We start from the raw sequence: 20,311 nt of genomic DNA, 5'->3' as shown, positions 1-20,311 counted from the left end.
GCAAGACCGAATTCGTGCTGCTTACTTTCTTTTTCAGTTTGGCCAAGAGGATGTTTCTTAGCGGGACTCCCTGCCCTCCCTCCCTTCCCCTCTCTTCCACGGTCTTTCAACCGTGCGAAACTCCGCGGTTACAAGATCACATATGGTGACCCTGTCCCTCGCGCGCTGCCTCGCTGTGTTTTGGCTTTGGTTTCACACGAAAAGAGGTTGATGTGCTCAGTCTCTCGGAGAGCTCCCTTTGCGCTAGCTGGCTGGCGGGTCAGCGCGGTCATGGGAGGACAAGCAGGAGGGCAGGGAGGGGTTGAGGGTTCTCGAGGGATTTCGTGTCACCTCAGAAAACTTGGGCGGGAGAGGAAAATCCTGGGGACCTGGTGGAAGAGTCCCCTGGGCTCCAGGCACGGTCAGGGGTAACGGCAGCAAGGCTGGCAGAAGAAGTTACGCTGATGGAGTGTGATGCCTGTATTTTTTGCTATAAATATATCCCTTTTTTATTTTAGGTCAAAGCCATTTACATTCACTCCGATATGTTCTCAGTACAAAACGGTTTGTTGACACCAACGTTAAAGGCTAAGAGACCAGAACTAAGAGATTACTTCAAAAAACAAATAGAAGAGCTATATTCAAGCATCTCCATCTGAAATCATGGGAAGAATCTTCTGAATAATGGACTTCGTAGCAATATTAGAATAATACTTAAAAGTACAGAGCCAGAATGAGACAGCTGAAATGGATAAGCGTCAGAATCTTACATTTGAGCCTTTCATTGTTCTAGGATTTCACCACTAACCATAATTTTCCTTCTTTTTTGCATCAGGTGTGATACAATTTATTTTTTACTTTATGTACACAGTAGAGTACTACTAAGAATTATGCTAAATTGCCACAAAATACATAGAAACTTCAATCTATGACCTATTGAATTATGGAAACGTACCTTATTAATAACTACAAACATTTGGAATTAAAATAGGGAAAAATTCAGGAATGTCTGTTGATATTTGATTGTGTATAACCTAATGCATTAGAAACTAAAATTGTGGATAATTCAATAATGTGGTCTACCTCAAAGAGTCAGTGATTGATGGTGAAAGTTTATTTTCCCCGATCTGGAACTTCAAGCTGGATATTGATTTATATATTAAGTGATAGATTTTATATTTTCCAGGACATAAATTACATTGATTTCATTTAATCATTAATGGCCTAACTATCAACCAGAATAGAAACAGGAATGAATCTCCTGCTATTTGTACTTAATAGACCTATTGTTACGTTACATCTAAGGGATTAATGCTACCTTGAAATGACAAGAACAGGTTAGGAGGTGATAGGATAGAGTTCCCTCTCTTTCCTTTTCATCCGAACTCAATCTATACATGGCATGCTGGTTTTGCATTAGGGCCTCCTTCAGCACAGCACACTCGTGGACATCTGAACTACTCAAACTGAGAAGGTTGCAAAAGCATCGCTGGCTCTGGGGCGGCTTTCTGCGGGAGCTCACGTTAACCCACATGCTCCCGGTCCCTAATTTATTACTTTACATGCTGCTAATACTGCGGTTGGACTAACTCCCGCTCAGAAGCAGGGCTGAAGAAACGGAGCGCAAGGTCTAAGCTGCGATTCTGGACGGGGCTTTGCAAAACAAATTGGTTTGGGAGAAAGGCCGGCCTGAGATGCAGCAGCGGAGGGCAACCTTGGGCTGGCTCTGGAAGAGGAACAAGTGTTGCTTCACAAGGCCTGCGGGGATGGGCGGAAGGCTCTGTTAGCCAGCGCTGTTGTAAGGTGTCGTGGCATTGCAGAAAGGCTCTCTAAGGAATCATCTCTACATTCAAACGTCTGGAAGCTCAGTTCCCGCTGTCATCACTCCCAGTGGCCTCTCCGGAATAAACTGCAAGTTGTCCGGACGAAACCTGGGATTTCACAACCAGCTGCAGCTGTTAGAAAGGGGATAAGTCCCATGTGGAACAGGAACGGACTCTGGAGCTCTATCCCAATATAAAGCACGGTACAAAATGAGAAAACTGTAATGTTAAATTGCTTGAATATTTGGACTGTCGGTGGCTTCCTTCTGCTAAACAGGGTCCTAAAATATCTACGTGTATTTTAATAGCTGCTGTTCGTCGCACCGGTGCATACTAGCATGGAGCTGTGCCTGCTAGATCTTCTTTACTAGGACAGTGAAAGCACACTTTATTTTCTCTCTTAAACTGGAATCCACTGTAGACTTTTGAAGCTAAAAGTTTAAAACTTAATCTAAACGATCTCCTATTTTCCCTGTGAAATTCCACTGCATGCTTCAAAATGAAATAAATTGAATGAGTTAGTGCTACACCAAGACTGATTTACTGCAGTAATTTCAGAACAAAATGATACAAAGGAAACGGTATCAGCTGAAATAATCACAGAACAGGCCGATTTGATTTATCAAATGTGCAAGTATTTGTCTGAATCCCTTTTTGTGCCTGATTATTCCTCATTTGATTCCAGTGCAATGACTCATATCAGTCCGAAGCAAGTAAGAAATGCCGCTACTGTGACCTGATGGCACTGTACATTCATTTTTCACCAGTGTACACAGCAACGGCTGGGGAATTTGCGTCTGCCACGTCCACAGGGGATAGGAATTACTGTATAAAATCTGGCTCTTTAGGTCAAGTCAGAAAGGATTTTCATCTCTGTGGAGTCTAGTTCATCTCCTTTTTGTATCAGCCAAAAGACAGTCACTGCATACGCATGCTTCAAAGCGATGAAGAGTTAGTACAATTTCCTGTTTTAATGCAACATACTTTTAAAATTAAAAAAGCCCTAGTCATCTAAATAAGTACAGAGAAGCTATTTTCCACTGATCTTTTTCTACCACATGAATTTAATTTACTTTTCTCCTAAGATGATTTCAGTCTACCAGACTTTTCTAGATAATTAAACTCTGACTTTGTATAAGAATAGAATATCCCAATAGGAGTTTATTTACGGATTTGATGGCTGTTACGTTTAAGTATATAATGCTGAATAATGTCTCTGTATTCTTTGGGTATTTGATGCAAAATGTCAGATGCACTAGAGCCAAAGATATGAACACCAAACGAATAAGAAAGAAAAAATACAGACTTGGCCACACTAGGGTGATGCAAAATTCGGGAGAAATTGTGTTGTCACACCAAAAGTGCGAATACTTTCAGAACTTGTGAAAAGCTGTATAAATAAACTAAAAGCTGTCTTTAGTACTTTCTTATGTAATCAGATTTTCCTCTGCAGGTCACTCTCTCTTGCCATAACCATAACAACGTTGTAGGAGATTAAAACTTGAAAAGAACATGTGTAACGCGTGAGCTGGACACAAACATGCTTCTCTTCAAATTCCAGGAATATTTATTTTGTGTTGAGCTTTCTTAAACTGAAATACTTCTTGTGACCACCAAGGAAAAATCCCCAAGGCTGTCCAATAACCAGCTGTGGGTTTTCTGTCCTCTAAAGATAACTAATTACAAAATTAATTTCTAATATTCATCTTAGTGAAAGAGTTGAGACTCAAGTGCTGTTGTATAAATGGCAGGTAACAACAAGTTACCTTTTTCTGTGAAGAGCCCTACTCGTGATGGCTTCAGGATGACTGGTTTTCACTAATCCCTGTCATCTGGGGTTCATTCTGTGATCAGTTAATGAAAAAATAGAGCGAGCCCACTGCAGTGAGCCCAGCTCCGGCCTGCCACAGTGGGTGGGATCAGCGCCCGGCCTCCAGTGCTCATATATAAAAACCAGAATATGTTTTTCCAGGAAGAGAATATTGCTTAGTTATATATTTTGTATGTTCTTGGCTCAATATATTGCACAGAGGAAGTACAGCTCTGCCACAGAAATGGTCGAAGACACAGGCGAGGGTGAGCAGAAGCCACACCCGACAGTCTGAACCCCGTGTTGGCAGGAAATACTCAGCATTATTCTGTCCCAAAAGGCACATTTTCAGGTTACAGTGCTTGATGTAAATCAGGTGAGAGAGAGACGGCAAGTTGTTTTTTGATTAAGTGCTATTTTGCAATGTTCTCACTGTTAGTAAGTATATATCAGCATCAGTAAAGTCCAGTGAACTTTTTGCCATGAATATGAAATTCTTGCATATAACAAAATAATCAGACTTAATCTTCTGGAATGAAAAAAATTAACTATAGTTTGTTTTTTGTTTTTTGTTTTTTTTTTTTAATTTTCCATGTGTTAAAAGCACAAACTGGTGATCTATTTGTAAATAAACTGCTACAAGATGAATGTAAACTGGGAAAGAATATACTATTTTTGCATGGTAACAGATTACTTAAAGACCTCTTGATGCCTTACAGAAAATTTGGAAAAGCATTTTATTTAGAGGCAATTCTATCTGTGTACTTTTCGTATCTTTAACTCATTTTGGTTTTGTCTGTGGAAAAAAAAAATAATCAGAATTAGATCTTTGTTTCTTCGGGGTATTAACATTTTTCAGTACTTTGCACATTCAGTGGTTTCTACACCGCTTTTACGCCTGTTAAATGATGAAGCTGAGGCTGTGCTTTTTGGAGGAGAAATCTGGATGCTTGTAGTCTGGAGGGGAAAAAAGTTTTAGATCCCTGGAATTGTTCCAAAATAAAATGTTTTCTGAGGCATCTAGAGCCCCTTTAAGCCCTTCACTTCATTTCAGCTTTTTGTTATGTATTTTAGCAAAGTACAAGCAGCGGACAAATGAGGCGTTTTCGTAAGTGTTGCCTATTCTATTTTCAACTGAAAGTGAAGGAGTTAAAGTATGACATATACAGTTCTGTAAAAAGAAAAAAAATCTTAACTGTAATTAAAGATTTTTCAGTTTTGGTATATTAGCATGTATATCAAAAAGTCATCTATGGAAACTTTTGTAAAGAATTAAAATTGTCACGTTTCTCAAAACTGCTCATAAGATTTTCTCGTGGACTGACGTACAATAAAAGCTCTTTTATAAAATCTGTTGTTGCTCCAGCACTCTGTCCTCACAATCGGTATGAAGTCGCTCAGAATGCGTGCCTATACTAAATATGTTGTAAAAAAAAGGAAAAAAAAAAAAAAAAAAGACTTAAAATAACAACCAAAGGAATATTGGAACCTGAGATTCATTTTAGCAATCTTCTATGAAAAAAATTGTTGCAGAGTTCTCTGAAGACACAGCAGTCTTTCCGTAATGGTTTCATTTTTTATTTTAAATCAATAATAATATAACCAAATGTATATGCTTGTTTAATATGAATTGACAATTGGGAATGCATAGTATTTTTTCAGACTATGTGTCTAAAACAATAAAGTTGAAAAGCATTCAGTCTCTATTCCAGTTTTTGTGTGCGCTTCCATCTCTCCCTTCACTTGGAAATCCAGTAATGCCAAGGAATTGTCTCCAACTTTTCGTGTTAAGGAAGCAATGAGATTGCTCCGCTCCATCGATTTGAGACACGAGGTCTGATCAATAGAATATGTGACACGATTTTGATAGTGAGATGTAATATAAAATCAAATCTACGAGCGTATTTATTAGCTAAAACCAGCGGCAGGCAGCAGCAGCACCCAGCGCCCTCCCTGCAAAGGCCAGCAGCGGGGTAACAGGAGCGGGCCTGGGCAGGATAATTCACTGACAATTTTGCATTTAATTTGGCATCAGAAACCCGTGCCTGGTTCAGGGGGATCAGCCGCCCCCCACCATTTTCCAGGTTTCTTCTCCCCCAGCCCGCCTGGGGCTCCCCCCCTCACCCTCCGTTTCTCTCGACCAAGTTCCTCCCCAGGAATTTACGCTCCTTCAACCTAAAACCCCTCGGCCCAGACTCCTGCTGGGGACACGCCCGAGGGAAAAGCAACTCTTGTGGCGCCGCGGGGACGGTTCTTTTCCCTTTTTCCCTCGTGGGGAGGCGCCGGGCCCGGCCCCGCCGCGGGCCCGGTGTCCGGTTCCCGCCTCAGCGCCGCGGCGGGGCGGTGGCGGCCCCTGGCGGCCGGGGGTGCCCCCGCGCATGCGGGCTGAGGCGCGGCTGTGGGTGCCCGCGGGCGGCTGCGGCTCGGCCCCGCTCGGCCCCTTCTCTCCGGGGGCTGCTGAGGGGACGCGGCCCGAGATGGAGCCGTCCCGCAGCCGGAGCGCTTCCCGGGGCGGAAAGGCCCCGCGGAAGAAGCGCCGCTCGTCGCCGCTACCGGGGACGGCCGCTGCCCCGGGCAGCGCTGGCGGCCGGGCCGGCGGCTCCCAGATGTGTCGGCGGCGCCTCTTTGAGAACGTGCCCCCCCGCGGGCCGGAGCCCGGCCGTAAGCGCCTTTCCTCCCGCCGCCGGCCGTCCTCGCCGGGTCCCGCCGTGCTGGGGGAGCGGCGGGGCCGGGCGCGCCGGGAGGCCGAGTCGCACCAGCGGGGAGGCGGCTGGGCCAGGCCCGGGGGGCGGGGGGGGAGCAGGCCCTGTGCGGTGTTTAGGCCCAAACTTGTGTGTTCTTGGGAATTTGAGGAGCGGGGAAGGATGCCGGGCGGGTTAAGTCACCCTCCGGGGAAGGATGTTGGTAACAGCGGTCTGTTAAATGGCGTGTGGCTTCGGCCTGTCCCCCCCCCGCCGCGGAGCCTTGGGTTTCTCAGCCTTTGTTCCAGCCGAGCTGGTCCTGTGCGAGGTTGGGAAGCGGTTTGTTGTTACCCGTGTCCCTTACGGCCTGGTGAAAGCAGGCAGCTGGTCTGGAAACAGGACTCTTTCCTCTGGTTTAGCTGTTAGTTTGTCATAAAAAGAGGTTTTCCCTTTTGTAAGGCACCTTCTCCCTCCAGTAGTTTCCTTTGGAAGCGGTGTGGCAAAACTTTTGCCCACCTTTGAGAGGATGCTTTAAAAAATTGCATAAAGCTCCTCAAAAGGAGCAGCCTGGCTGAACGCAGTTTAGCAGATCTCAAGAATTGGAGATCTTAAGAAAACACTGTCTGAGGGGAAGGAATGGGGTTCAAGTAAAGGCTGACGTTAATATCTTGCCTGAGTAAATGGGGAAGATGGGTGTGGGATGTCTTGGTCCCACGCTGGTCTTGGTAAATGTAAAGGTAAGACTTTAAATTATGGTTATGGGATACAACGAATGTTAGTTTCTGCCTTGATCCTGCTCTGCTGGCTTATGCTCTTGCAGAGGTTTTAGTACTCACTTGGGTGCAACTAGCAGCCCTGAGGTCTGTTTGCTTCTCATGCTTAAACATGCTCAAAAGAAGGAGGGAAAAGGGATGAGTCCTGGGCCGAGTCCTGCTCATGCTTTGTGCTGTCCTGAGCTCTCAGGGCGTTTCAGCTGCAGGGCTCTGCACAGGGCTGGGGGGACGCAGTTCTTCAGAGCCATTTCTTAGTGTGGGGATGGATGAACTGTTAATGTGCTGTCATAGAAGTGTAACTGTGGGAAGTTTAGCTGTGTCTAGCTCCTGGCTACTGAAAGTAAAACACAAGCTGAACAACTTACAAAGTTGATTTTAGGATAAGAAAATATATCTCTGAAATTTGCTGGTTCCTAAGTAAATGTGTTATCACGGCCTTTGGGATTATATACAGTGAGGACCAGTTTATGTAGAAATTTTTATGATACTCCTAATAAACTCCATTTAAAACTGATTTAGACTCAGACTGCTTTGAGCCTAGGCAGAGTAAAGCCACTTCAAGGTGTTGGTTTGGGTTTTTTTCTTTTAATCAGCGGGTCTCTGAAACACCTGAAGTATTTCTTGAAGTCTGCTATATTTTTTTTTTTTGGTCTTGTTGTTAGACTGCTGAAAAAGAGTTTGGGTAAAAATAATAAAGCAAATCCAGAGTTTACACTGTTTGTGATAACAGGGTCAAAAATTATTATGGGCATGGAAGAGGGGTGACAGCTAAAGGTGCCCTATTGGAAATAATAATTTGAATTCTAATATTAAAACTAAAATTACTGAACTAAATACTTACTCTTCTCTAGGCCTCAAGAGAAAGGTCTCAGTGAAAACTCTACCAAATATTAAAGAAAATGTTGAAGTCACCAAAGTGAGCTATTCATGCTACCAAAGGTCTGTTAGAACTCATTCAGATACCCCGTTATTAACACTTGCTAATCCTTTATATCGGTTTGCCTGCACGAGATGTCTCTTGGAGATACGCAGTCTGAACTCTCAGTAAACTGATGTTTGTCAGAGTATTTGTTGGCACCTCATAAAGACATTTTGTAGTTTTTGTTGCCGTCCTCTCAAACCGTAGCTCTGTGTATTGAGTTTAGCTTTGTTCTTCACGGCAGTCATCAAGTGAATGCCCAAGAATCAACAGACTTGGAAAAAAAAGTGAAAGTAGAAGAAAGTGCTGAACTGCTGAAGGTGAGAATGCAGTCTCACTCTTTACCTACTGGTAATTTGTGGGGGATAAATCAAAGAAATGTCATAGGTTAAATTCTTTTTCTAATCAAGAGGAATTTTCTGTGAGTTGTGTGCGCGTGCACGTTTTTCAGTGATATTGGTAGCACGGGAAAACATCAATACAAATTATCCTTAATGAGGAAAGGCTGTAACAGTTGTGTTATGTGGAAGATATCTCATTAGAGCGGGATTCCAGAGAACTGCTCGCTGTTAGTTCACACAGAGACCTTCGGCAAGTCACTGTTGCATTCTTCTTCGTCTCTATAAAACTGGAAAAAAGTATTTTGAGGTGAATGAGCATAAGTGTGTGAATACTGCAGTGGCAGGGACATCGTTCACCAGGTGTGTTTGAACTGAAATCAGCTACAGCCAAGGGCTCAAGTGATATTGGTGTAAAAGTATGTTTTCTTTAAAATGCTAGCTCTTAGAGTTCACCAATTATTTTAATTTCCTGCAAATGCTTAGTTTCATAGAATATACTATGTACACAAAATTGTTGTTTATATTTATAGAGCTGGTCTAGGCTTCTGAAAGTGAGCAGCAAGAATTAGGCTTCTAAAAAAAAAAGAGACAGGGAAATTCATTAGTCCCCTGCTATCTTATGCATAACTTCAGTTGGTGTCAGTGTGCCTCCACTGGAAGCCTCATCCAGCAAAGATTATAGGATCAAACAATTGGGTATTCATTATGAATTTTAGAACTGTAAAGCAGATTGTAGATTTGTTAATGATACATGAAAAGCCCTGGTACAAATTACACTGTGAATAGCAAGTTTAAAGTGTGAAGTACCAGACGGTAAGTTTCTGAGCTTCTCTTAATGTAGGAATACATTTAATTGCTTCTTTATTGACATCCAGTTTTCTCAGGTTGCTTGCATTGGTCATTTAATTTTAGGAATCCCTGATAATCAACTTTGAAAGTAAAGAAAGTTTGAAAAATACTGAAGTGACTTCAAGTGAGTATAATGGCAATACATTATATTAGTAAATATATTTTTACATCTGAATAAAATGAAATGTGAAATTCATTATATAATTTTAATTGTATTTCTATAAAATGGTGTGCTGTTCCTGTACTGGTTCTGAGTGTGTGATGTTAGAAAATAAAGGTTTTGAGGCCACTGGCTGGACTTCTGCCTTATTCCAGCACGTGGTTCACGGGAATGGCTCGTAGGCAGCACAAACAGGGTAGGAGACCTACAAGACCTGAGACAGTCTTGAGCCCAGCCTGTTGGAAACGGCATGATCTTGGTTTTGGCATTGAGAGAAGTTGTTGAGTTGAATTCTTCAGTTTACTCAAACCTTCATTTTTAAATGCTTGTGCTTAGGTAGTTTGTCCATTTGAAAACAAACCTGCCTAACAATTACCTTGTCAGAGGCTAAATTCCTCAGGTATTTCTAGTAAACCTTGGGCAAGGAAGGTGTCTTCTGTTAGCTTATGCTAGTGTAAATTGGGCTTCAGGATGCCCTTTTTTTTTTTCTTTAACTGTATTATGATTGGTATAAGATACTGACTTGACAATATTTAGCTCATCTTGGGAAGGAAGCTTAGATCAGGAAATTCTGATGGTTTGTACAAGATGATACTTTTTTTTTTTTTTTGGTAGACACCTTTTTTGTCTCTTCCTCTAGGTGCAGGAATGACTCTTCCCACAGGTGTTTCAACCTTTCTACTAGAGTGTTTAGATGTAGGTTCAACTGCAGATTATAACACAGGTACTAGTGACAGCCTGAACAGTTGCTCATCCCCTGAAACATTCAGAGATGATGGTCCAGGTGAGACTTCTGTTTTTGGGGGCTTTATTTGATGGAGAAAATGTGGGGAAACCATCTACAATAGAAGGCCTGGTGGCCTCTCTTGGTGTGACTCACCAGGTCAGATCTTTGCTGGGAGTCAGCCTGTGCTTAGCAGGGGATCTGTGTATCTGGTCCTCCAGTCCAGTGTGAATCAGGCCCTGGTGTACTTTGAATCATGCTGTAAACTTCAAGCCTTCACTGTTGACATCAGCTGGTTTTGGAGGATGACCAGCAAATCTGCTTTGAGTCTCATTCCTCCCGAACTTTTCTGTGGCTGTTTGAGCCAAGGCAGTGCTTTCAGTTTGCATTAAAGTTCCTGTCTTGCAAATGTGATTGTGTTTGCTCACAAATTTAATCACTCAGTGAATTCCAGCGTAAGCAGCTTGCACTTTTATGTCCAGGAAGAAGTAATTTTTACTCTGAGGACTCTGTCATGTACAAGAACTCCACTCTCCTGGACTCCAGCAAAGCAGTGTCCATAGATAAGATACCACAGATCTCAAATCTTTCAGCAATATTAGGTAATCATTTTCTACAATACTTCAGAATAGATACATAAACAAATTTCACTCTAGTGCAAGGAACCTGTATAAAATATGTGATAATCATTTCATTTATGGCTTGTCTGCATAATGAGCAACAGCTCCCTGTTAGGGGTTTGTGTTTGCTTCTAATATTTTGCTTTATAATTTAGTGTGCACTAAAACATTGTCTGGTCTGCTTAGCTTTTTTTTTTTTTAAAGCTTAGCTTTTATGTTTTTTAGAACCTGCACCGGGGAATTTGCAAGACCAACACATTCGAAGGTAATCTGCAAAGCAGACTCTTTGATGCACTTTAATGTTCAGGTTTTCCTCTTTTGAAAGATGTTTAAAAGAAAGTCCAGTATGAATAAGCCTCTGATCCTGCAAACACTTCTGTAGAGTTTTAGCCACCTATGTCCTCACTTTGAAATTGGTGTGTTAAGTCAGGTACGAGTTTGCCTTATAGACTTTTGGTTTGGCCTTGCAGCTGTAGGGAAATAATAGAAGCAAACTCGGAGGAGGATTTTATGGTAGGGGAAGGTGACACTTCTTTACAGAATCCCTAAACGAGTGGCTTTTACCCAGTTGCACTTACTCTGTCAGCTTTCTTTGTCACAGGCAGCAAGACCTGTGTGCCCGGGTGCTCTGGGCAGGGCTGCCTGTGCAGTGCAGAGTGTGAAGGGTACCTGCTGTCAAGTCCTCGTTAAGTCTCTGGCATTCTGTGCTTGTCCAGGACAAAATCAGGTTTTGGGCAGTTCTTTTATGTTCTTTAGGAACCATCAGCTTACATGGGGCACTCCTTTGCTTCAGAATCTTGCTGACCTGAGCCTTTGTAATCCTTGGGCCAGGTTTCTGCCCACTGCCAGGTTTGTCTCATCTGGGAAAGGTGTCTAGCAGGAAGCGGAGTGGGGCGTGTGATATGCTGGGACCCTGTTGCCACCCTCCTGTTGTTAGGACGCCAGGTTTTCTGTTGACAAGTCATCTGTGGTGTGGTTTTAGCACAGTGAAGGGTCTTCTATACTTGCCTTGTCACAGTGCCACCTTCAGGTCCTGACATAAAAATTTGAGTAACCCGAGTGTTTTTCTAGGAACTGTATCATTCCTTTTTACCCTTGTGCTGCTGTTTCCAGGCTTACATGCAAATATTTCCATTCATAACTCATTTATACAGTGTTACAGATCTCTACACAACCCAATCTGAATTTTCTTGTGAACCTGTTTCCCCTGCATCCTACTTCAATACGTTCTGCCCTACTGTGCTTCAGTGCTGAGTACCTGAGTGAATGGTGGATCTTAAATTGCAAGTATCTTCAGACTAAGCTATGTGACTTGATGATAAACTATCAAATAACTGTAAAGTGTGATGAAGTAACTGAGTAACAATATTTTTAAAAATAAGCTTTATCCCTTTTCACTCAGTCTGTTTTTTCCTATTATTTCCTCATACATTGTTTTTTGAACATTAATATTAATTCAGAATGGTTGTTCACTTCTCTTTTTTTTTTCCCTCCTCTCCTAGAAAGAGACCATCAAGTAGCAATTACAGTTTTTCAGCATTAAGTGTTTCAACTACTCTGGCAGGTAACCTGTGACCTGAAGCCACTGTGAGACAACAGAATATTCGACCCAGACTTAAATGCTGGCAAAATACCAGAACCAGGCTTCCACTGGGTCATTTGTCCCCCTGGCACAGGCGAAGCTCGGTTGTATCTAGAAGGAAAAGTGTGAATTGAAAATCTTCCCTGTAAATAAGACTTGGTTCTAATTAACATGTTAGGAGAAGAACAAAAAAACGCCAAACCCTGCGTTTTTCCACCTAATCACCTGTGACGATCAGTGAAAATTAGCCTTTCTTATTTAACTTATGCAGGAACAGAACTGTTAGTGTCATGCTCCTTACTTGAACTTCTTTCATGTCAGCTTCACAAACACTGTGAGGAGTCTCTCATGTAACTACAGTTCTGAACTGTGACTGATTCAATTCTGGCTGGGGCCCAGGTACCACATCATTTTCCCCTCCTTAATTTGGACTGTAATAGCAGCAGGAGCTGCCACTGGCAAAGCCTGCTGTGATTATGCAGTTCCTCTGCTCCCACAATGTGTGTGTCTAGCAGTAAATAGCCGGGTGAACGCAGGATTAATAAGCAACCTTGTTTCCTCAAGGGAAGGGAGAGGAGTAAAGCAGCCCTGTAGGTGGGGAGAGGGAGATTGTACTGAGGGGAGGAAGCGTGTTCACATGGGTGGCTTTGAAATGATCCCTCTTTGAAAACCATCCTGTAAGACATGGGTTGGAGAGTTGCTCTTTGTCTCAAAGTTAATTAATTTGTTGGAAATTTATCACAGGAAAAAAAGTCTGTAAAATTACAACTGCAAGAGAGAGAACTCCAGACCCTGAAAGCGGTATGCGCTGTTCTTCACCGTTAGGACCGGAAAGAAAGGTGAAAGATCCTTAATAAATCAGGCAGGTTGTAACACAAATGACTTGCTCTTTCCTTGAGTAGGTGGAGGATTCCACCTAGGAGCACAGCAGTTCCCTTGAAGGGGTGCCTGCAGACAGTGGCAGAGTGAAATGTAGCTGGTCTCTCCCTCGGGGTAGCAGCAACAGCCACGGGTGCCCCCTAAGCTCCACATTTTCAGACTGACTCTGTCAGTGGTACCCAAACAGTTGTGTCGAGCTCGAGTATGACAGTGGGACTCTTTGTTAGTGCTTTCACACTAGAGAGATTCACTTTATAACACAACATGTAATTGTCTCACCCTTTAGGCTGACAAGCGAACTGCTAACCTCAAAAGGCTGAAGCGTAAGAAAAAAGAAAATAATACAACTACGTTAGAAGGTGGCACGTCGTCTTCCAGTCAGCGTGGTGCCCCGGGAAGGGCTTCAGCCAAACTGCAGGTGCTGACAGCAAAAGTACTGCTGTCCAGACAGACTGATACTGTGGTGGTAAGTGCCCCTCATGCCCTGTGGATTAGTGAAGGCGTAAAATCGAAGTGCCAGTTGTTGAATCATGAAAAAAGTTACAATTAAATATGGGAAGTGGTAGGAAGTGCTTTGTCCCCCAGTTGTGAAGGGGGCCTGAAAGGTGTGTGTTCTGTGCTGCAGTAAACTTAATTTTGGAGAGCGTAAGACCAAAAAACAGTGGATGAGAGGAATTCAGTACTTAAACCCAAAGAACTGTTAGTAATTCTAAATGGAGTTGTTATAAATAGTATTGTGTACTCGGGGAATACTGTAGGGCTAGTAATAAACAGCAAAGAATTTGAAAGTGATACTGAATTCTTCTCTGGTTTTGTTTAGCAAGTTAGTTCCACCGTGGAGGAAAATAAAGCCCTAAGGAATCCTGGTTATGCTCGGCCTGCAGAGGTGGATGTGAGTGTCTATCCTGATAATTTTTTTCATGATTAAAACCAAACAAATGGTTCTTCATGGCACAGTCTAATTCTGGCTATACTTACACTACAATATGAACTGCACAGCAAACTACGGGTTAAATTCTTTTAGCTGGACAGGTGAAACACTACAATAACAAGCTAGATATCTGTTTTGTGTTTTTTTAATATTTTCTAATGTAAAACCAGCATCTAGGAGCCTTTATTGCATTATCCCTTCGATACAAACAAACGACATTGAAATGCCAGTTTGAATTCTTCTGTCAGTCAAGGCAGACAGTACTGCTGCTTCTCTCTGCAGGAATGGAAATGACCTCACTTTCATGCCATAGCTCCCAACCAAATCAGCAAACTGTAAAATCTTTTAGAAAAAGGGAAACTTAAAATACACTGGGTTTTTTTGCACCAGATTATTTGGCAGGAAAACGTTCTGGGCTTTCCTAGCGTTGTTGCAAGCCTACTTGAGTTTCTGGATACTAGATTAAGAAATAGAGAACATTGGGGTCTTGTTGGAGGCTGAAGACAGGAATCATTGAAGTCCTAAATCATATTTTTGAAGCGATAGAACACCTAGAACAAGTGTTTGCCTATTTAAATGATTTAACTGGTTTTGTATTTTGATGGAGCTGTAGCTTAGCTTGCCACCAGTGTGCAAAGCCTCACCTGGGGAAGATCTATTCCTGAATACCACAGCTCTGTATGTAAAATCAGAAGAAATTGTTCCTGCATCTCAGAAAAAGAAATTATTCCTCTAAGTCCAGAAGAAAATAATATTTTTAAGGTTTTAGTTGTATAGTGCTCAGTTTTGGCGTGCTAGTATATAATGTACAATGTATTTGAGCCTTATGGTATTAAAAGCAGCTGAAGAGAATGTTTACGCTTTGAAGCTTTCTGTCGCCCTTTCTGATAGCATATTAAATGTACACAAGTAGTCTTAAATGTTTTCCAATGACAACCCTTGAAATCTGCATGTCATCTCTAATTTCTCTAGAAGAAAGCTAGGAGAGTATTTCTTCAATGGAAATAGTTGTGTGAATGAAATGTCGTTAATCTTTTCAGCCCCTGTGTGACAGACAAAAAATCTGCTCCATTGTCAGAACTTCACCACGCCAGAGGCCTTCCAGGCTTCCCAAAATTCCAGTTAACACAAAAGTGTTCCAGCCTCCCAAACAAGTGCCTGAAGGTAAGAGAATATAGGATTGGTTCACTGTGCAGATGGTAACTGGGTAGTTGAGTGTTTAAAGGTTGGGTTTTTTTTTTCCTTAAGTCTGGATATTTGAAAAAATCACAAGGCTAAAGAGTAAAAGGTGCTACTAGATCATTAAGGCCGGAAGGTGCTACTGGGTAACCCTGGGAGTATCTGCACCTCTTCAAGTTACTCCTAAACACCACGTGGAGCTTCACTGCTGGTATGGAGACTCCCTAGCAGAGATACCAGCTTCTTTAGTAAATTATTACCCTGTGCCTTATTTCTAGGGTAAATATGGCTGATCTCAGCTTTCAGCCAGTGCTGGGGTTTATATCTTGCTCAGCTAAACTCAGCTCTTTAGCTTCCGGTTGTTTTTCCCCCTAACAGTAGTTCAAGCCATAGGGTATGTTTTTCTCTAAAGATTATCAGTTTCTCTCTAAAGGTTTCTGTTCTTTTCTCCTGAGACCCTTAACACAGAGAAAGCTTTCTTCACTTCCTAGATTTTTGTTAAAAAAAAAATGGGAACTGTGTACAAAATTCTCATCACTACCACAGAAGTAAAATCCTCTCCCTTTCCGATCTCTTGCAGTTTCTCAGTGTGCCACTGGATGGCATATGTCTTCCTATTTAAAGTAGTTCTTTACAGACGTCTGCAAGTTTTCTGCCAGTTAAATTTGTCACTTACACTGTTTTAATTTAATACAGAGATACTGCATGAGCATAATAGCTTTCAATGATACTGAATATACACAAATTTTCAATGGAATTGCCGGCTCTGAAGTCCAAATACTCTCCTACTTTATTACAGACTGAGTTACACACAGCATCTAGAATGCAGGGAAGTGGTTTAAGTGTGTGTATGTATTAATTCATGACAATCATCTGGTGCTTCTGTGCAGATCAGAGAACAAGGATGTTAAGTTACGTGCCTGGGAGAATTGCGGCGGTACAGAATGTAGGTTGTACTTGGTAGGCAAGCGGATCTCAGAAATCAGCAAGTGGTGGTGTCAGAGCAAAAGTTTGGGTTTGTTCCTGCTTTTCTAGAGAAAGTCCCAGGGAACTGGGAATTAGACTGTCTGGAGACAGTGATGGGGGTTTTTATGAGAGGTGTTTTCATATCTGCTGAAGGAATCTTTCAGGTGATGCTTTTTCAGTAGGAATGTACATACACTCAAAACTGTTGCTCTCTTCTCGCTGCCACTTGACCTACAAGATTCAGATTCCTCCGAACAAGTGACAGCGTAGGTATCTATTGGGCATCCTGACAGCTGGGCAGATCCGTGAGCTCTCTTACACTTGAGAATGTGCCACTTTACTGAGAGTATTTAACTTACCGCTTTTTTCCACAGATATTATTACGAGTACCAAAAATTGGATCTACTGTAAACACAGATGAGATTTCTGGGTTTCAGCAGGGTCAACAGAAGAAGTAACTGTCTCGCTGCTGTGGCAGGGAGGTGAAACAGAACTACTAACCAGTAATTAATGACTGTATTTTTTTGGCATATACATTGTTTGAAATTTAGTATAATGCTTTGCAGTAAGCTTGTAAATACTTTATTCAAGTAGTTAATATTAAATTATTTTGTACAAGCAACTAGTTCTTATTCTAGGCATTGTTCTGTAAGGATTCCGTAAAGATGATTCTTCCGTTTGTTAAGAGTTTAAAAAAGTGTGACTCAAGAACAGCAGACCAGATTGCATTAATGGGATTATTTTGGGATCTTGTTCTGCCAAGATTTCTAGATTTCTCTAGTAGCATTTGCATCTAAAGGTGTGACCTCTACTCGAGTAAAGAAGTGTTAACGGTTTACAGAGGTAACTGCACGTCCTGGAAATGGGTCTGTAAAGTGTTCCTGTACGCTCCGCGACTCTGAAGTCAGTAGCATGCTACTATTAAACTCCCTGAATGCTTAGATCTGCAGAACTTTGGAGGTGCAGAGAACTGTGTGTGCTCTGCTGTAAATTGATTTCTAAACATGAACATAGGTCGCCTTCCCCATCACTGCAGGCGAGCTTTTTGTGACCAGCACCATCCCCATCCTGGCACATCCACTGCCCAACCGCTGGCATCTCGGGTATTTGTAATATCACCTATCTCGTTGTTTCTTCCAGTGCCTTCACACTTCTGCAGAGGAAGTAGGTGCCGTACATGAATACAAGGGTGGAAAAGAGGCTTTTAGAGCTCAGCTGTCTCAAGAGCTGGATATTGGTGTTCTGGATTTTCAGGGTACTGCTCAAACTACGTGGCACATAGGTTAGATTCCCACTGCTTCCAGTTCCACTTGTGGATCGTTAATCCATAAATGTCATCTTCAGCAGTGTGCTGAATGCCTCAGGAAACACTGATGAGCACAGTTTTTCTCCACTTGAATTCACTGCAGGCTGAAATAATTTGGATCCCTACAGTGTTCTCACTACAACACCCCTTACTCAGACTCTTGTAGACATAAAGGAAGTTTTTCAATGTTTTAAAATGATAGTATGGCTTTCCAAACCTCTTGAAGTCTGAGTTTGTTTCTCAGTATTTTTACCCAGAATATTTATGCTCTGGAAAATAGTTCTGTATTTCCAAAAAGAGCGTGTCAAGGAGACATATAAAATCTGCAACTTTAATTAGTTTGAATGCATTTGAAAATTACCTGTGGAAGTTCAGACCCTGAGCCTTTTCCCATTGCTCGGGGGTAGAAGGAAGTGCAAATAAATGCTGCTAGATTAGTCTATGAACAAGTATTGTATAAACATACTGTATGGCTCAAGGTTAGAAATTATGCCATTAAGTTATTTTTCCTTTAAGCATGAGTAGAATGAGTTCTGCCAATAACTCCTTGGAGTTCTCTCCGGTATGGTTCTAATTATCAATATCCTTGTTCTTGCAAAGACTAAGCCACTGGTAATTATGCAAGAATCTAGAGCCCCTGGGAGATAGAGGTGAACTCCTTTATGTAGCTTTAAGCAAAATTGCAAGTTATGTATGTAGTCAGTTGTGATTATGATGATTGTTCACGTAAAGGATGGGCCAGAATAAAAGAAGTGTTTATCGTAAGGGAGTCCTAGGAAAAATTTACTTATTTTGTTCCAAAGCATTTTGTAGTTTCTGTGAAAGAAACAGACTAATAGTGACAAACTAACTGGAGAAGAAAATACAGCATGTAACTCTGGAGTTGGCTGTAGCAGCCTGAATATTACTGCGTTCTGCTTTTGTTTTTCTTGATGTGATGAGGCTATATAGGAGGACAGGAATATGAACCCCAATCTCCTTGTCCTTCCCTTCAGTTACGAAAGTGCTTCTTCTTATTTTCATCTTTTGTCTGACTCTTAGAGAAAGTGTAATTAATTACTAGGCTAGCTCTCTGCCTCAGGGAAGGAAATTTTATTCATTTTGAAGCCGCAACAATATCTACTCTTGTTCTGCTTTTGTCAAAGGGAAGGCATTTTCCCCTGTTTTGGTTTTAAACTGAAGAATGACTGCATAAAGTTTCATTCAAAGTGGAAACTGGCTCTTCCATATCAGTGGGTAAAGGTTATGGGTCACAGCCAGTGAATGGGCGGTTCAGAAGAGCTTATTTGTGCAGTGATTCAGGAGAGAAATCTGTTCAGTGTCAACAGGGCTGCTCTGTCACATCCCAGACATGATGAAGTCTTAATGGCTTGAATGGAATCGCTTGCACTGAGTCAGTCCACGCAGGAGCTCTGATAACACTTGAGCACCAGGAACTGCGCATGGGTAGCAGATGTATGAGACATAAATCTAGAAGAGGTTTTTCATCAAGGCTGTTGAGTTATTTCTGTTATCTGAGGTGTACTTCTGGGACTGAAAGCGCATGGAGACAGTGAAAGATGTTTCCTTCTTGCACTAGAAGGGGTACGTGGACTTGCTGTTGGAGGGGAACGACCCTACATTCAAACAGTTCTGGTTTGGCTCAGATCTTGAGGTTTGGGGCCCAAGGCAGCGTGTACTGGAGGGACACACCACTAGTTGAAATTTATGTTCTTTGTGTAGGTACAAAGATTTACCTGCAGGGAGGTTTTTTACAGGAAAATGGACAATTAAACTTGCTTATCCCTCTTTTCCTTACTGTCCTTCCTCCGCTCCCTCGATTAAGGTATGTCAGTCAAGCTTATCGAAATCACTTGCTATTAATTTAGGACTTTTGGAACAGGTTAATATTTACTTTTAAAGGGACTCTTGAATTTTAAAGGGACAGCTTGAATTGTACCGCACCTGAGATTAGCTAAACTGTAACTGTGAACCTGCTGAAAGCTGAGTTGTATATCCTGGCTGAAATTCCATTATTTCGTAGTGTTGCCTGAGGACTTTTTGTATTTGAGACTTTATTTACGTGGCCATCTTGAAGCTGAGGCTTTCACATGGTGAAAGGATGTAAAGGTCGGTGACCTGTAAATCTGTGGCGGGTAGGTGTGTCTTCCATACGGAAAAAAGGGAAAAAGATGCATCTAAACATTAATTTTTTGTTTTCTGTTATCTTCCAAATTCTAGTAGATGAAAAAGTTCCTACAGATGGCCGATTGTGAGGAATCGTATAGATATGTTACACATGCACTAAACTATGCCTTTTAAAAATAATCTGCTTAATTTAATCTTACATCATATGCTGTTTAATTCTATTTTGTAGAGAAAGTTGATGAGTCAGTTTTGTCAGTCCTTAATTAAACTTTCTAGTAGTGTTGTACCCGAACAGTGAGACATGGAAGGAGGCTGTTAACTGTATCCAGCATTTCCATTTCATTTAAATGCTTATTAATAAAAGAGTTTTGCAGAAATCCCCAGATTGTTTTGCTTTTGTAAGATCTATCACACTTTTTTTTTTTTTTCCCCTTATGTATTTGTTCGGGATTCACCTGCTGGATATTATGTCCTAAATACTATTTTGTAGATGGATGTTTTATTTGTCATGGTGGCTTCCTCTGCATGCAAATACACGCCATTCACTTTCCGTGTGGGTTTTGGAGTGAATCCGAGCTCTGTGCTATTTCTGGTGGTGCTGTGGGAGAATCGCTTCGTGTACGTGGGGTGGGGGGAAGAAAGGGGGCTGGATTTTCCGGGTT

The 20,311-nt window shown here is 41.8% G+C and overlaps 2 protein-coding genes across 5 annotated transcripts in view; both read left to right on the top strand.

Moving 5' to 3' along the window:
- Positions 1 to 5,297, top strand: part of ACSL6 (acyl-CoA synthetase long chain family member 6) — a 60,085-nt gene extending 54,788 nt beyond the window's left edge. For 2 of the 3 annotated variants that reach the window (XM_074916544.1, XM_074916545.1), the window contains exon 21: positions 498 to 5,297. In XM_074916544.1, coding sequence (XP_074772645.1) covers positions 498 to 638 — 141 coding nt within the window. In that variant the 3' untranslated portion in view covers positions 639 to 5,297. The remainder of the gene's footprint in view (positions 1 to 497) is intronic. The other variant, XR_012634438.1, reaches the window with a different exon arrangement.
- A 712-nt stretch (positions 5,298 to 6,009) lies between these two features.
- On the top strand, positions 6,010 to 20,049 carry MEIKIN (meiotic kinetochore factor). 2 transcript variants are annotated; one of them, XM_074915927.1, is made up of 13 exons: positions 6,010 to 6,273; positions 7,918 to 8,005; positions 8,230 to 8,305; positions 9,239 to 9,299; positions 9,976 to 10,119; positions 10,542 to 10,661; positions 10,905 to 10,944; positions 12,182 to 12,243; positions 13,006 to 13,100; positions 13,427 to 13,606; positions 13,961 to 14,032; positions 15,112 to 15,235; positions 16,591 to 20,049. In XM_074915927.1, exons 1-13 carry the CDS (start codon positions 6,090 to 6,092, stop codon positions 16,635 to 16,637), a joined length of 1,293 nt encoding a protein of 430 aa, XP_074772028.1. In that variant the 5' UTR covers positions 6,010 to 6,089; the 3' UTR covers positions 16,638 to 20,049. The 2 variants fall into 2 exon arrangements, with proteins under 2 accessions (XP_074772028.1, XP_074772029.1); XM_074915928.1 differs by lacking the exon at positions 13,961 to 14,032.
- The last annotated feature ends 262 nt before the right edge of the window (positions 20,050 to 20,311 follow it).

Source organism: Athene noctua, chromosome 12 (genome assembly GCF_965140245.1).
Source record: "Athene noctua chromosome 12, bAthNoc1.hap1.1, whole genome shotgun sequence".
NCBI classification, from domain to species: Eukaryota; Metazoa; Chordata; class Aves; order Strigiformes; family Strigidae; genus Athene; species Athene noctua.
Note: the sequence above shows the minus strand (reverse complement) of the source record. Positions and strands in the feature narration are given on the sequence as shown.

Bases quoted from the DNA above. Each gene is read 5' to 3' on its own strand.
- MEIKIN (XM_074915927.1), top strand. From the start codon at position 6,090: ATGGAGCCGTCCCGCAGCCGGAGCGCTTCCCGGGGCGGAAAGGCCCCG. The intron at 12,244-13,005 runs GTAACCTGTGAC...AATTTATCACAG, and splicing joins TGTTTCAACTACTCTGGCAG to GAAAAAAAGTCTGTAAAATT. The intron at 14,033-15,111 runs GTGAGTGTCTAT...TAATCTTTTCAG, and splicing joins CTCGGCCTGCAGAGGTGGAT to CCCCTGTGTGACAGACAAAA.